This window comes from Catharus ustulatus, chromosome 22, assembly GCF_009819885.2.
Source record: "Catharus ustulatus isolate bCatUst1 chromosome 22, bCatUst1.pri.v2, whole genome shotgun sequence".
NCBI classification, from domain to species: Eukaryota; Metazoa; Chordata; class Aves; order Passeriformes; family Turdidae; genus Catharus; species Catharus ustulatus.
In genome coordinates, this window is record NC_046242.1 from 4,093,326 (window position 1) to 4,107,954 (window position 14,629).

Sequence of the window (14,629 nt, forward strand, 5' to 3'; positions counted from 1 at the left end):
GCCCCCCCACCCCGCTGCTCCCACCCTGCCGTGGGGGGAGCGCATTCTCTGCTCAGCCGTGGCGGTGGCGGTGGTCGCATCCCCCCGCCCCTGTCCCCGCACAGCATCCCCCATCCCCCTGCCCCATGACGTCATGAGCCACCTCCTCGGCAGCGCGGTGAGGTCACCCCGCCTGCCCCACGGTGCTGGGGACTGGGGACACGATGGCCACACTGCCCTGCCGCCCGCTGGGGTCTGGCCCCCGCAGCTCTGTGGGGTGTCCCTCTGGTCCAAGTGCTTCAAGGGTCGCAGTAGGGAGCAGACCCCAATAGTCTCCAATCCCTCCACCCACCCCCAAAATCCGCTGTTGAGCATTCTAAGGGGTGTGTGGTCCTGCAGAAGGGGTGTGCCCCGCAGTGGGGTGCACAGTGTCGGAGGTGGCGTTAGGAAGAGGGCTGGGGGTGCCCCAGGACTGCGGCTGGATCCAGAACAAGTGTCCAGAGCAGGACTGAAGCGATTTTGGGGCTGCCCTGGCCTGGGACTGGGTTACACAGGACCCGGAATAGGAATGGGACCCGTGCCACCCCTCCAGGATAAACAGGACAAGGGCTGCGAGCAGGACCAGGACAGTGCTCTGGGCTGAAAATGGGACCGGGAGCGCACCGAGGACGGGCACAGGGGTCAGGACTAGGGGATGCCCGGGATCAGGAGCAGAGCAAGGGCAGGGTTGATGCCCAGCAGCAGGTGAGGTGCCCGTGTCCGGGACCGGGCTGTCCGGGGGGCGTTTGCAGGTGCGGCTGCGGGTCGGGGGCGGCGCCGGTGCGGGTGCGGAGCGGTGCCGGTGCCCGTGCGAATTCGTGAGCGTGTCCGGGTCGGTGCGCGGGGCGGGGGCGGTGCCGGTGCGTGTCCCGGTGCGGGGCGGTGCCGGCGAGGCTGCGGGTTCGGGTGCGGCTGCGAGTTCGGGGCGGCGCCGGTGCCGGTGCGGGGCGGCCGCGGCAGCGCTGCCGGTGGCGGGGCGGGGGCGGTGCGGCCCCTCCTCCGCCGGGGCCGGGCCTGCGCCGCTTCCTGCGGAGCCGCCGGGCGCTGGGAGCAGCCGGCAGCCCCCGGCCCCGCCGCCCCGGGCCCCGCCGCCCCCGCCCCGCCGCCCGGGCCCCCCCCCCCTTCCCCGCCGCCGCTCCCCCGGCGGGCCCGGGGGCGCCGCCGCCGCCCCACGCTGGCGCAGAGGCCCGGGCCCGGGCCCGCCTCGCCGCTGAGGATGTCCCGGAAGGCGCCGCGGGCAGAGGTGTGCGCCGACTGCAGCGCCCCAGGTAAGGGCCCCCCCGCATCGGCACCGGCACGGCCCCGCCAGCCCCCCCGCGCCTCCTGCTGGCCCCCGGAGCCTGCCCTGCGCGCCCCCCGCGCCACCGAGAGCCCCCTCTGCGCCCCATGGCACCCCCGGTGCGTCCCCCGCACCCCCGTCTGCCCCCTCGGTACGCCCCGGTGTTTGCTCCCCGTGACCCCTTTTGCTTCTCCTTCCACACCCCACATCGAGACCCCTTTTCATCCCCGGAGTGCCCCCAGGATCGCCCTGGTTATTCCTTTCTGCACTCCACTCTGCACACCCAAAGGAGCCCCATTGAGTCCCCCTCCTGCCCCCCAGGAACCCTCTGATGTGCCCCCAGTGAAGCGCCTTGATGAAACTCATGACCCCCTTGCTGCACCCCCTTTTATCCTCCTGGAATACCCAAATTCACTCCAGACACGACCCCGATCCCCCCGCATGCCCTCCTCCGTGCCGCTCCAGCGCACCCCGCATGTCCCCACCGCCCCCCCGCACCCCCCGCAGCTTTCTCACCCCAGCGCGGGGGCTGCTGCCACAGCCGGGGGACTCGCCGGTCCGTGCCAGCAGCGCTGGTGACCCTGTAAATGGTGGGGGACACCCTCCTGCACCCCACAGCCAGCACCCACCCCAGCCGGATCCGGGCTTGGCGGTGCCGGTCGGGTGAGCTGGGCTCTGCAAGCCGGAGCCGAGCCTGGGCAAGACCATTCCCATCCCCGGCGGTGCCGGTGCCCGCAGCCCCCACTCTGGGCACGCTCCCGTGGGCGTCACGGTGGGTTTGGCCCCCCCAAACCCTGCCCACGTTAGGGCCGGACCCCAAACCTGCCCGTAGCCAGTGCAGGTGGCCCCACGGCAATGAATGAACGGGTCTCCGAGCCGGCCCCGGAAAGCTGCCCGCGGGCCAAGGCTGTGCCGAAATTATTCCGGCCACGTGCCAATGGCCGGATCCTGCCAGGAGAGCTGTCGGCACGCGTGGGCGAAAGGCTGCCCTACCTCCAGGCATCCCCCGTGCCCGCGGGCAAGCGGGGGGCCAGGGGTTCCCGGGGCGGTGCCGGGGCTCCCTGCTGCGGCCGAGGGAAATGGAAACCAGTTTATTCCAATCTCTTATCGCCTGGCAGCCATGGGAGGAAATGAGTTATAAAGTCCAGAGGCCGTTTCCTAGCGCGCTGGGAGCACCCGCTGTCGCTGCCGGGGATGCGCTGCCTGGCCCTGCACGGGGGGTGCCCGTGGGGTGCCCTGATCCTCTGCCCGGCCTCCCTTGGCCCCATGCAGGGGAGCCAGCTGGCCCCAGCCCTGGCATCACCAGTGCGGGGCCGGCTGCTGGGGGTGCCGGTGTCAGCCCACATCCCGATGCAGGGATTGAGGTGCTGGGAGCTCGCCTGGATTCCAGGATCCTCCCAAGGTTTGGGGTGTCCCTGGGCCAGCACTCCCCGAGCTGCTGCAGTGCCCATCCACATCCCACCACATCCCAGCTGTCCGAGGGCGGGAGGGGCTGTTGCCCCAGGGATACTCTGGATCCACCCGGCTGGGGGGCCGCGGGCCGGCTCCCCCCGCACGGAGCGTCCTGTTCCCGGCGGTGGCCGTGGGCAGCGGGTGCGAAGGCACAGATGCCGCCGCACCGGCTGCCAAGGCGCTGCCATCTGCGTGCGCGGGGCTGCCAGGCTGGGGGGGCCACCACTCCCCCCGGCCACCCCACCCCACCCCGGGGCACTGCAGCATGGCAGGATGGCGATGGTGTGTCCCCCAAAACGGGGTCTTCTGGAGGGGTGCGTGGGGAGGGGTCGGGGACCCTGCAGGGAGGAAGGAAGTGGGGGAGGCTTGGCTGCCTGCCTGCCTGCCTTCCTCCCTCTGTGAGGTCGTGGGGCCACTGTCCCCGCTCTGGGCCATCGGGCAGGCCAGTGGGACCACCCCTCAGGCGCTGTATCCCCGGGCTTGGAGCTGCCCCCCTCCGTGGGACAGTGTGGTGTTTGTGTAGGACCTACAGAAACAAGGGGAGGGGGTGGGGCCGGGACTCCCCCGTCGGGACTCCCGGACACCTGGGAGCGATTCAGCATCGTCACCCCGTGCTTGGCTGCGATTCCCGGGAGAGGAGGGGGCTGTGACCCAGCGGGGGTCCTCAAATCCTGTCCTCATGCTGCTGTGAACAGCTGCAGCTCAACGCCCACATCACGGCGCCAGACCCCCTCGTCCCCTGGACCAGTTTTTGGGGTGTGGGTTGGGTGGGGAGCTGCTGCCTGGCCGGGAGCGGGTGCCGGGGCTGGTGCCAGCGCGGGGCCAGTGCGGCTGCTCAAACGGCCCTTTGTTCCCAGCGGGGACACAAAGGGCTCCAGTCCGGCAGGGCAGGCCGGGGCTGCCAGGGCACGGCGGCGTGGGGGGCCATGGCACCTGCCCCGGAGCTGGGGTGTCCTGTGGGCTGGCTGCTCTGGGGTGCTGAGGCTGCACAACTGGTGGCCACCCTACGCAGGAGCCCATGGACTGGGAGTGCCCACCCATAGTGGGGCACACTGCCCCACACAGGACCCCCCAGACACCCAACCAGCAGCTCTGGGGGTGAGTGACCTCGCACTGAGCCAGGGTGCCCCTGATCAGAGTCTGCTGGTATCATTCCTGCCACCAGCTGTCCTCCTGATGGTGGGGGGCCAAACCCTGCCCCCCCTTTTGTCTGGCGGTTGCTATGGGAAACCCGTGGGTTTCCCCTGGTGATGGGCTGAGCCCCTCTCCATCTCCTGGGAAATGGTTGCTGTGGCAACGCATCCCCCCTGCTGGAGGGAGGCATGAGGAGGGGACCGCATGGGGAGGGGACACCTGCTGACACCCCCATGCCACCCGCAGACCCTGGCTGGGCGTCCATCAACCGCGGGGTGCTCATCTGCGACGAGTGCTGCAGCGTGCACCGCAGCCTGGGCCGCCACATCTCCATCGTCAAGCACCTGCGCCACAGCCCCTGGCCCGCCACCCTGCTCCAGGTGCGTGCTGGGGACGCTGGAATGTGGGGAGATGGCCACTGGGACCCCCCATACCCACTGGGCCCTGCCTGTCCCCTGCAGATGGTGCACACCTTGGCGAGCAATGGGGCCAACTCCATCTGGGAGCACTCGCTGCTGGATCCAGCGCAGGTGCAGAGCGGGCGCCGGAAGGCAAACCCCCAGGACAAAGTGCAGTAAGTACCCCCTGTGCTATGGGGAGGGCGCCAGCACTGGCTGGGAGCCCCCTCCTCACCCCAAAACCCACTGCCCACCCCCAGCCCTACCAAGTCTGAGTTCATCCGTGCCAAGTACCAGATGCTGGCCTTCGTCCACAAGCTGCCCTGCCGGGATGACGACGGCGTCACTGCCAAGGACCTCAGCAAGGTGGGGTCGGGGCTCAGGGACCCCCCTGTGGCAGTGGGGACAGATCCCCCCATTACCAGCTCTCTCCTCTGCAGCAATTGCACTCGAGCGTGCGGACGGGCAACCTGGAGACCTGCCTGCGCCTGCTCTCGCTGGGTGCCCAGGCCAACTTCTTCCACCCGGTGAGCTCTGGTGGGGCTCGGGGACCCTAGAGGTGGTGTGGGGCCCAGGGGGGTCCTGGAGCCCCATGCCACATGCAGGCTGCAGGGCTGAGGCTGCCCATGCCCGCAGGAGAAGGGCACCACACCATTGCACGTGGCCGCCAAGGCCGGGCAGATCCTGCAGGCAGAGCTGCTGGTGGTCTACGGTGCCGACCCCGGGGCGCCCGACGTGAACGGCCGGACCCCCATTGACTATGCCAGGTGAGGGCAGGGAAGGGGGTGACCCTGCCTGCACCCCCACCTAGGGTGGGCATCACCCCTGCCGGCCCTCCCACAGGCAGGCAGCCCAGCACGAGCTGGCGGAGCGGCTGGTGGAGTGCCAGTATGAGCTGACCGACCGGCTGGCCTTCTACCTCTGCGGCAGGAAGCCAGGTGAGTGGGGTGGTCCTGGGGTGAGGGGGTTACCCTGGAGGAGCCACGTGGCCCTGCTCACCACCCCTGTCTTTGTGCAGACCACAAGAATGGGCACTACATCATCCCACAGATGGCTGACAGGTGAGTGCCTGCCGCCCGTGGGCCCGCTGCCCTGTCCCATGTCCCCCCCAGTGTCCCCGCTGGGCTGAGGGGGGACCCCGGTCACTGGAGCATCCCTGGGGGGCGGGGGGTCGGCGTGTCCGCGCGTTTAACGTCCGCCTTTATCCTGTTCTTCCCTCCGCTGCCTTCTCCGGAGCGCAGGGTGCGCCCAAAGTGCATGGCACAGAGGTATTGTCTGCTCGGCTCTGGGGGCCCCCCATGCTGCTGGCATGGGCCCCCCCTGCAGCCCTGGCCGCTCGGCCCAGCCCAGCACCTGGGGGGCACTCGGGGAGGGGGGTCCCGCTCGCCCCCTGCCACCTCATCCCCCTGTGCCTGCCCGCCAGCCCTGCTTGGTGAAGCCCCCAATGCCTGAGGGGGGATCCCTGTCTTGGTGGGGTGCAGCTGGGGACTGTTTTGGTGGGAACAGGCCAGGAATAACCCCCACTTTTTTGTTTCCCCCCTTCCCCTACCCCCCAGCCTGGACCTCTCAGAACTGGCCAAGGCAGCCAAGAAGAAGCTGCAGGCGGTGAGTGGGGGCCAGGGCAGGGCTGGGGGTGTCCCGCTTGCTCCTCTCATCCTGCCTGACGCTGTCCCCTGCACTGCTGCAGCTCAGCAACCGGCTCTTCGAGGAGCTGGCCATGGACGTGTACGACGAGGTGGACCGCCGGGAGAACGACGCGGGTGAGCGGGGGGTGCGGGGTGCAGCCCCCCAGGGCCGGGGCGGGCGTCACGGAGCGGGGAGGAGCAGCCGGCGGGGCCACGGCTGAGCCCTGCGCTCCCCCCGATCTGGATGCGTCCGCCGGGACCACAGGCCCCTCCTTCTTCATTCCTCCGGCCGGGAAGGTTTGCTCAGCGCGAGGGGCCGCCGCTGGGTGCCAGGGCTGGGGTGCTGCCGGAGGTGGGTGCCGGGATCCCCCGGGGATGGGGGCTCAGCCTGCTGCGATGCCCCCGATCTGGGGGGTGGCAGGGTGGGGGCTGTCCCGTTTCTGTAGCGGGGCGGGTGCCAACAGACGTGTCAAACCATCTTCAGACCAGCTGTGGGTTGCTGAGCTGGAGCCTGGAAGGGTGAAGAGCATGGGGGGGTTCTGTTAGGGGATTATGGGGGGTCCCCAGCCCTGCTGGGTGGCTGGGGGAGGCGATTCCCGTCAGCCTGGCCAGGCTCCACTCCCAACCCCAGCGGGCTGGCCCTGCGCCCGCGCCTGCGTCCTGCCGGCTCCGGGCGCTGCAGCCTGCTTGTCCGGGGGGGTCTGGGCCCTGTGTCCCCCTGGGTCTGACACCAGGTGCCTTCCTGCAGTCTGGCTGACGACGCAGAACCACAGCACGCTGGTGACAGAGCGCAGTGCCGTCCCCTTCCTCCCGGTCAACCCCGAGTACTCAGCCACACGCAACCAGGTGAGGCCCCCTCTGGGCCACACGACCCCGCTGTGCACCCAGACCTCTGCTCATCCCGTTTTTCTCCCTCCTGCCCCCAGGGCCGGCAAAAACTGGCCAGGTTCAACGCCAGGGAGTTTGCCACCTTGCTGATCGACATCCTTGGGGAAGCCAAGCGCCGGCAGCAGGGGAAGAGTCTGCTCAGTCCCACAGGTGAGGCATGGAGGGCAGCGAGGTGGGGCTGAGCACTCCCCCCTACCCTGTGCTCAGCACCCGCCCTACCCTCCCCCAGACGCCCTCGACTACTCGCTGCGGAGCCAGAGTGACCTGGACGACCAGCACGACTACGACAGCGTCGCCTCTGACGAGGACACGGACCAGGAGCTGCTGCGCAACGCCTCCCGCAACAACCGCGCCAGGGTGAGCCCGGGCCCCGGCCTGGACCCCCACCCAGACCCCCGGCTCTGGGATCCTCGTGCTGAGCTCCTCTCCCTGCAGAGCATGGACTCCTCCGACCTGTCAGATGGCCCCATCACGCTGCAGGAGTACCTGGAGGTGAAGAAGGCTCTGGCTGCCTCTGAGGCCAAGGTGCAGCAGCTGATGAAGGTGAACAACAGCCTGAGCGATGAGCTGCGCCGGCTGCAGCGTGAGGTGGGTGTGGGGCTGGCAGGACTCCCCTCCTCAGCGTAACCCCTGCTCCTCGCTGATACCTTCCCCCTTCTCCCGGCTGCAGATCCACAAACTGCAGGCAGAGAACACGCAGATCCGGCAGCAGACTGGTCCTGCACATCCCACCCCGGCCCCCAGCGAGCGGCCGGAGCACGGGCACCCCCCGGGCACGGCCCCCCCGCACCGCCGGGACCGCCAGGCCTTCTCCATGTACGAGCCAGGCTCGGCGCTGAAACCCTTCGGGCAGCCGGTGGAGGAGCTGGTGACACGGCTCCAGCCCTTCAGCCCTGGCGTGAGTGTGCTGGGCTGGGTGGGAGGGTTTTGGGGTGCAGCTGTCCCCCCAGCGCCACAGGGTGCTGGGTCCTGTCCCCGCGGGGCCGTAACCTTTCGTGTGTCGCCAGGAGGTGGAGGACGAGGCTCTGTACTCCATGCACATCCCGGCCAGCGTGTACCGGGTAAGGGGGCCGCAGCGGGGGCGGCTCCTGCATGGGACATGGTGGCTGTCGCCTGCCCAGGATGTGGCCTTTGGGATGTCCTGTCCCCCACCGCCCTGCACCCCCCTGGGTCAGGCCGGGGACCTCCCCAAGGGATGGCAGCTCCGTGATGTTCCTGCATGCAGGGTGGCGGTGTCCCCTGTGCTCGTCCTCCCCTGCACGTCACCGGGGTCGGCTCCACACCCTTCTGCACCCCGTTCAGCATGGGCTTCCCCTCTTTTCCCCCTCCAGATCCGGAAAGGTCCATCTGCCTCCTCGGTGCCCTTCCCTCCATCCTCTCCGCTGCTCTCCTGCCCGCCTGATGGTGCCCGGCACATGGTGATGTATCAGGGAGGGGGAGCAACTCTTGGGTGGGGAGACTCCCAACCCTGTGTGGGGTTGGGGATGGGGCTGGGCAGGGCTTGACACTGCTCCTCTCCCCTCCAGAGCAAGCTGGACCGGCACGGCAGCGGCACTGACAGCGACTATGACAACACACAGGCCGGTGAGGTTCTGGTCAGGTGAGTGGTGGGGCTGGGGGCTGCACCAGGGTACCTGGGGACACAGGGGGCTGATACTGACCCAGGGCGGTTGGTTGGTCCCTGCAGCATGGAGGGGAAGCGGTTTGTGGACCTGAGCAAGGATGAGGATTTCCCCCACGAGCTGGACCCGCTGGACGGGGAGCTGGACCCCGGCCTTCCCAGCACGGAGGATGTCATCCTCAAAACTGAGCAGGTCACCAAGAACATCCAGGAGCTGCTGCGGGCAGCACAAGAGTCCAAGCATGACAGGTGGGACTGGGGTACAGCCTCAGGGTCCTTCTGGACACCCAGACCAGAGATGGTGCCATGTCTAGTCACCCTCCATGCTCAGGACCTGCTCTCCTCCACGTTGCTCACCCTTTTTCCTTGCCCCCAGCTTTGTGCCCTGCTCAGAGAAGATCCACTTGGCTGTGACAGAGATGGCATCACTCTTCCCTAAGGTAGGAGGAACGATGCATCCCTGGCACGGTTGCGGTCCCCACCAGACAGTATCAGCCCCCTGAGCATAGGTTGTGACACTGTCCTGTGCTCTGCCACAGAAACCAGCACTGGAGACGGTGCGGAGCTCCCTGCGGCTGCTCAACACCAGCGCCTACCGGCTGCAGAGCGAGTGCCGCAAGACCGTGCCCCCCGAGCCCGGTGCCACCGTGGACTACCAGCTCCTGACCCAGCAGGTCATCCAGTGTGCCTACGACATCGCCAAGGCCGCCAAGCAGCTGGTCACCATCACCACGCGTGAGAAGAAGCAGTGAGCACCAGCCCGCGTCCCCCCATGTCCCCAGGCCCCCACACTCTCCGTGTCTCCCTTCCCTCCGGCAGCAGCCGGCACCTGGGGCGAGTGTGGCTGCAAGTGGCCTTTCTGGGGAGCCGGGCTGCGGGGTTCCTCGTGCCCCCCGCGCCATCAAGGAGCTGGTGCTCAGCCTGCGGGGTAGGTGCCTGCGTCCCCTGTACAGCCCCCCGCGGCATGCGCCTAACTTATCCTGTACATAGGCTCTGTAGCTGTCCGTGGCGGCGGTGGCCTTGTACCCTCACCCCCCACAAAGCCCCTCTCTGGGTGGCCGGTACCCCCAAGGCCACCCATGGCATTACACTGGACTGGGGCGTCCGTGGGTCCCCCCCTCCCTGGGCGTCCTGAACCCCTCCCCGGGTGTCCTGCCCCTTGTTGGGGCCGCACTCCCCACTGTAAGATGTGTCCTTGTACATTTGTATCAATAAAGGTGTGAGCATTGCACGGCCCCCGGCTCCTGCGCCCATGGAGGGTCCGTGGCTGCAGGGGCTTCAACCCCTCCGGCTCCAGGCAGAGCTTGGCCACGTGTCCCTCCCGTTTCACCCAGTCCCCTTGGCCCTGCTGGCGGCTGCTCACGCCATCCCCGGCACAGCCCTGCTGTTTGCCCAGCCCCGGGGCTGGGCTTTCCCAGCACGGCCCCGCCGTCGCTCTGCGAACCCGCCGACCATCGGGGCTGCCGGCTGGGGCTCCTGCCGCCTCCATGCTGTCCCCGGAGGGTTTGGTGGCCGCAGCCGCGGTGCTCATGGGGCTGGGCCTGCTGGCTTGGTGCCTTTGGCCAAGGAGGCTGGAGGTGCCTGGAGACGTGGGAGAGGAGGAGGAGGAGGAGGAGGAGGAGGGGATTCCCTTCATGGTCGAGGAGGGCTCAGGGCAGTGCCGGCTGCTGTGCAAGCCCTCGGCTCTGGCCCAGCACCTGGTGAGGAGCTTGGGGCGGTCAGCGGCGCTGCGGGGGGGACGCTGGCCATGGCCACGCTGGCCCCAGCTCCAGATGCTGTGGCAGCTCCTACAGCCACCTGAGCCGGAGCCAGTGGTGGCCCGTGAGCTCCTGCAGCTGCCCGACGCTGGGCTGGTGGCCCTGGACTGGCTGGTGGGGCCGTGGGGGGCTGCGGGTGGTGGTGGTGGAGGTGTTTCCAGCCCAGTGCTGCTGCTCATCCCCAACGCTGCCGGGAAGGTGACGGGGGGGCTGCTGCAGCTGGGGCTGCGGGCGCTGGAGCGGGGCTTCATCCCCGTCATCTTCAACCGCCGGGGCCACAACGGCTGCCCCCTCACCACCCCCCGGCTCCAGCCCTTCGGGGATCCCGGCGACCTGCGGGAGGCTGTGACCTACCTGCGCTGCCGGCACCCCTCTGCCTCTCTGCTGGCCGTCAGCGAGGGCTCGGGCTCGGGGCTGCTGCTCGCCTACCTGGGCGAGAGCGGCTCCTCCAGCCGCCTGCTCGCCGCCGCCTGCCTCTCTCCCATCTTCCGTGGCCGAGACTGGTTTGAGGCTGGGATGCCCTGGCTTTACGAGTGGCCGCTGCTCCTCCACCTCAAGCAGGGATTGAGCAGGTCAGTGCAGTCCCTTGGGCTTGGGGAGGGGGACGGGGGTGCACCAGGAAGCCCTCGGTCATCCCTGGGGGTGTGCATGGGGTGGGTGCTGCTGCTGACACCGGGAGCCCCAGTGCAGGGGCAGAGGTGCTGAGGGCAGCAAAACATGCTGGTTAATGAACACCAGCCTGGAGACAGCTGCCACAGGGCCAACTGGGCTACGGCGTGTCCCCAGTCTGGCTGGGGCTGCGGCAGCATCTTGGGGTTCCTGAGCTGGGGGATCTGTCACCCCTGGGAAGAGATGGTGAAGCCCCTCTGTGGTTTTGGACCCTGAGGGGTGTGTGGGGCTGGCCCCTGTCCCTGCACTGCGCCTTGTCCCCAATCCCTGACCATCCCGTTGGCCCTGGAGGAGGACTATGATGCTGACCCACGGCTGGGTAGGGGGCTGTGACTGCTGCCATCCCTTCCCTAGGAGTCTGGGTTCCCTATTGCCCAACACAGCCAGGCTCCAGTGGACCAAGCACTGGCTGAGACAGGAGACAAATTGCCCTGGGCCAAGGCCTTGAGCAACTGGGCACTTCCCCGGGTGGTGCTGAGAGCTTGTGGGGGCAAAGGCACCCTCCAGGTGGGCAGATGGGGGGCAAAAAAATGTGGGTAAACCCCAAAACATAGGGGCAAACAGGTGACAGGTGACACTGCAGCAAATCCCAGATGGGTGCAGCAAGGCACAGTGCTTACTGCAGGGATGGGGTTTTTAGGGGGTGGGCTGCAGAGAATCTCCCCCCTCCGTATTTCCCGATTCCGACTGCAAATGCTGCTGTCACGGTAACGAAACGGGAGTGCCGGCTGTCTCCCGTTGTCATGGCACCCGGGCTGAGCTGTGGGGACCCTCCAGGATCCCTGGCAAGGGGCTGGGATTGGCCTCCTGAGCCACTCGTGGGTTGGGCCAGTTGAGGTCACCCCTCATGCAGGGCCAGGACTGTCGATCAGCCCATGGGCACACAAGCTTGTGGCATCCCCATGGCAGCATCCCTGTAGCTCCCAGCTCCAAATGGCATCCTTATGACCCTCCATACCTACAGCAGCATGCCCCAGCCCCTGCCAACATTCCCTGTGGCCTCATCCCAGGCAGTATCCCCCAACCATCCCTGCAGCCCCAAGCCCACGGCGGCCGCCCCATCCCCGCAGGTACACGGGGGCCCTGGCCGAGGTGGTGGACATGGACAGGCTTCTGGGCAGCCGCTCGCTGCGGGAGCTGGAGGAAACCCTCTTCTGCCGGACTCGGAGCCGCCCCACCAGCTGGGAGAGCTACTGGGAGCGCAACGAGCCCCTGCGGGATGCGGACGAGGCGGCGGTGCCGGTGCTGTGCCTGTGCAGCGCCGACGACCCCGTGCGCGGCCCCCCGGCCCGGAGCCTGCCCAGGGAGCTCTTCCGCAGCAGCCCCTTCTTCTTCCTGCTGCTGAGCCCGCTCGGGGGGCACTGCGGCTTCCCCCGGCGGGGAGCGGGGCGCTGCTGGGCCCACGAGGCCGTGCTGGAATATTTCAGGGCCATGGGCGAGTTCCTGCGGACGGAGGAGAGGAGGAAGGGGCAGCCGCGGCCCCGCAGGTGGGGGGGTTCCCCGGTGGAGCCCCCCGTGTTCACCTGGCAGAGGTCTTACACTCGATAGCCCCCCCTGGGGCAGGGTCTCACAAAGGCAGGCAGACACTCCGTGTACTAAAATTACTTTATTACAGTTGATTTTTTTTTTTTAACATTTCCTTTGCTATGATACAAAGGATACTTACAAACAAAATATTACATATGACCTTATTTTTTTTTTCTCTTCTCTTATTTTCTGACAACTTGGTAACAGCTTTAAATGCACAATCTATACAATTAATACAGGTTATATATGAGCTATAATGTATGTTGAACCAGAAGAATACCAGAATACTGACAATATACTGTACATTAAGCCTTACCAGTTAGTGCTCGTGGCATTTTCTACAAGAAGGAAAACGCACACCTGTAGATTCACTCATACCAGCTGGTGCTACCAGACACGGAAGCAAGAAGGAGTTTAATTCCCCTGGTTAAATCCTTCGTGGCCCATCACCGTGGTGCTGAGCCTGGAAACCTCAGACCAGTGTTCATAGTAAAACAGCAGATATGTGTGTGTTTTTTTTCTATCTAATGCTCTGTGGCACAGCACGGCGCCGGCCGGGCTTGGCCATACCTGGATGACGCCCCAGAGCAAACGGCCATGGTGCTGGGGCCGGGCGCTGGGTGAGCTCTTGTTGGGGAGCTGGACCTCCTTGGGGAGGGGGAGAGGAGGACGAGGAGCAGGAGGAGGAGGAGAGGAAAAGCAGCAACAGCTTTGCTGTCATCAGCAGGCAGCTCTTGGGTTTGTGCACACGAGCAGGCGGTCGCCGAGAGGGAAGAGCAAGCCCAAGGCATGGCGCTCCCGGCACGGCTCCGAGCCCGGCCGCACACGGAGCTTTGTGCCCAGCAAACCCTCCACGGGGTCGGGCAGCAGCTGCCCTGTGGTCACCTCCTCAACAGGAAAGGTTTGCTTTTGTTTTGCAGCCAAAGCCAGAGGTGTGTGGCTACAGGTGTGCACTTCCCCTCCTCCCGCCGGGGTCTACATCGCACTGATAAGGTTACATTTTTGTTTTTTATTTAGTTTTTTTTTTTTTTTCCTTTTTAAAGCAACCAGCAAGTGAAGCATTTTTTTAGTTGACTGGCAAAAAGACCTGGCATTTGCACAAAAGCTGCAAATGGAAAAGAGCCATCCCCTCCTCCCACCCGCTGCATCCCAGCCCAGAAAAATCCCAAACTGTTGGCGGAAGAAAGAAAAAAAAAACAAAAAAACACAACAGGGGTGGAGGAGAGGAAGGGGAGGGGGAACAGGTTAGAAAATACCAGGTTTGAGTTAACATTTCCTTGACTTCACACAATTCTTGTGCAAAAAGAAACACCCCCCCCAAAACAAACAAAAAACCCAAACCCAGAAACATGCTGGAAATAATGAAAACAAATGGAAAGTAATATATAAAATTAAAAATATAAATAGGATGTCTGGCTGACTGGTAGAAGAATAGGTCATTTAGGTTACAAAAAGGAATATACATTCAAGAGGCTCTGAACCCAGTGGGGTAACTGATGTTAAACTTGTGTTAATAGTTAGGCTAGAATTCTCAAGTTTGTCTTTAAAATCTTCACAACACAAGCAAGCTATTTTTAAAAAATATACACTATACACACCTCACACAGCTTCTCCTATCCGTATTACACACGTTACGCTACCCTCCCATCCACTACACCGAGGGGGGGTCCCATGGCCGAGGGGCCTGGCGTGTCCCCCCATCCCATCCCGACCCCCAGCCCCGCAGTGGCGGTGGGGCAGCGATGGCTGCGGGGCCGGGCAGGTCGCTTGGCCCCTCCACGTCTTACCACAACCTTCTCAAAGCATTTACAAGTCACCAAAGGGCTGTAGCCTTTTATGTTATACACACTTCACTTTGCAACGTTAATTATTTACATCAGGGCTGCTCCCCCATCTTTTAGCTGTTTCTAGGCAGGTAAAAAAAAAAAAAAAAAAGTTCCTGTTCCAAGCAAGCAGGGGGAAGAGCTGCGGGGGGTTAGGAGGGAAGAAAAGCTGAAGAAAGGAAGCGGGTGGTTTGCTTGCCAAAAGCCAAACCCGTACGCACACGTCTGCCTCTCCTTCTCTGATCCTTGAATCCTTATAAGCTCCCATTCCCTACAACCTCCAGGACAACCAGACCTGGAGAGCACGGCCTCACCGGCGCTCCAACTCCTCTGCTCGCAGCTTCCCGGGATGCTCAGCACAGCTACTGACTCACAGGCTTGCCTCTGCCACAGGACACAGATCCTGACCACTCCCAGGAGCCCACCTTCACTCAGCAG

The 14,629-nt window shown here is 65.4% G+C and overlaps 2 protein-coding genes across 5 annotated transcripts; both read left to right on the plus strand.

The window, feature by feature from the left end:
* The first annotated feature begins 1,186 nt into the window (after positions 1–1,186).
* GIT1 (GIT ArfGAP 1) lies at positions 1,187–9,650 on the plus strand. 4 transcript variants are annotated; one of them, XM_033078401.1, is made up of 22 exons: positions 1,187–1,286; positions 4,130–4,263; positions 4,345–4,457; positions 4,542–4,647; positions 4,722–4,808; positions 4,918–5,048; positions 5,125–5,219; positions 5,300–5,342; positions 5,523–5,549; positions 5,838–5,886; positions 5,969–6,041; positions 6,655–6,752; positions 6,833–6,944; positions 7,024–7,151; positions 7,230–7,382; positions 7,465–7,692; positions 7,802–7,855; positions 8,126–8,212; positions 8,321–8,394; positions 8,482–8,664; positions 8,792–8,855; positions 8,955–9,650. In XM_033078401.1, exons 1-22 carry the CDS (start codon positions 1,235–1,237, stop codon positions 9,165–9,167), a joined length of 2,304 nt encoding a protein of 767 aa, XP_032934292.1. In that variant the 5' UTR covers positions 1,187–1,234; the 3' UTR covers positions 9,168–9,650. The 4 variants fall into 4 exon arrangements, with proteins under 4 accessions (XP_032934292.1, XP_032934294.1, XP_032934293.1 ...); XM_033078403.1 differs by lacking the exon at positions 7,802–7,855; XM_033078402.1 differs by lacking the exon at positions 5,523–5,549.
* Positions 9,651–9,748: 98 nt separating this feature from the next.
* Positions 9,749–14,313, plus strand: ABHD15 (abhydrolase domain containing 15). The gene is made up of 2 exons (XM_033078405.2): positions 9,749–10,744; positions 11,912–14,313. The coding sequence occupies exons 1-2, from the start codon at positions 9,903–9,905 to the stop codon at positions 12,387–12,389; spliced, it is 1,320 nt and encodes a 439-aa protein (XP_032934296.1). The 5' UTR covers positions 9,749–9,902; the 3' UTR covers positions 12,390–14,313.
* Positions 14,314–14,629: the final 316 nt, after the last annotated feature.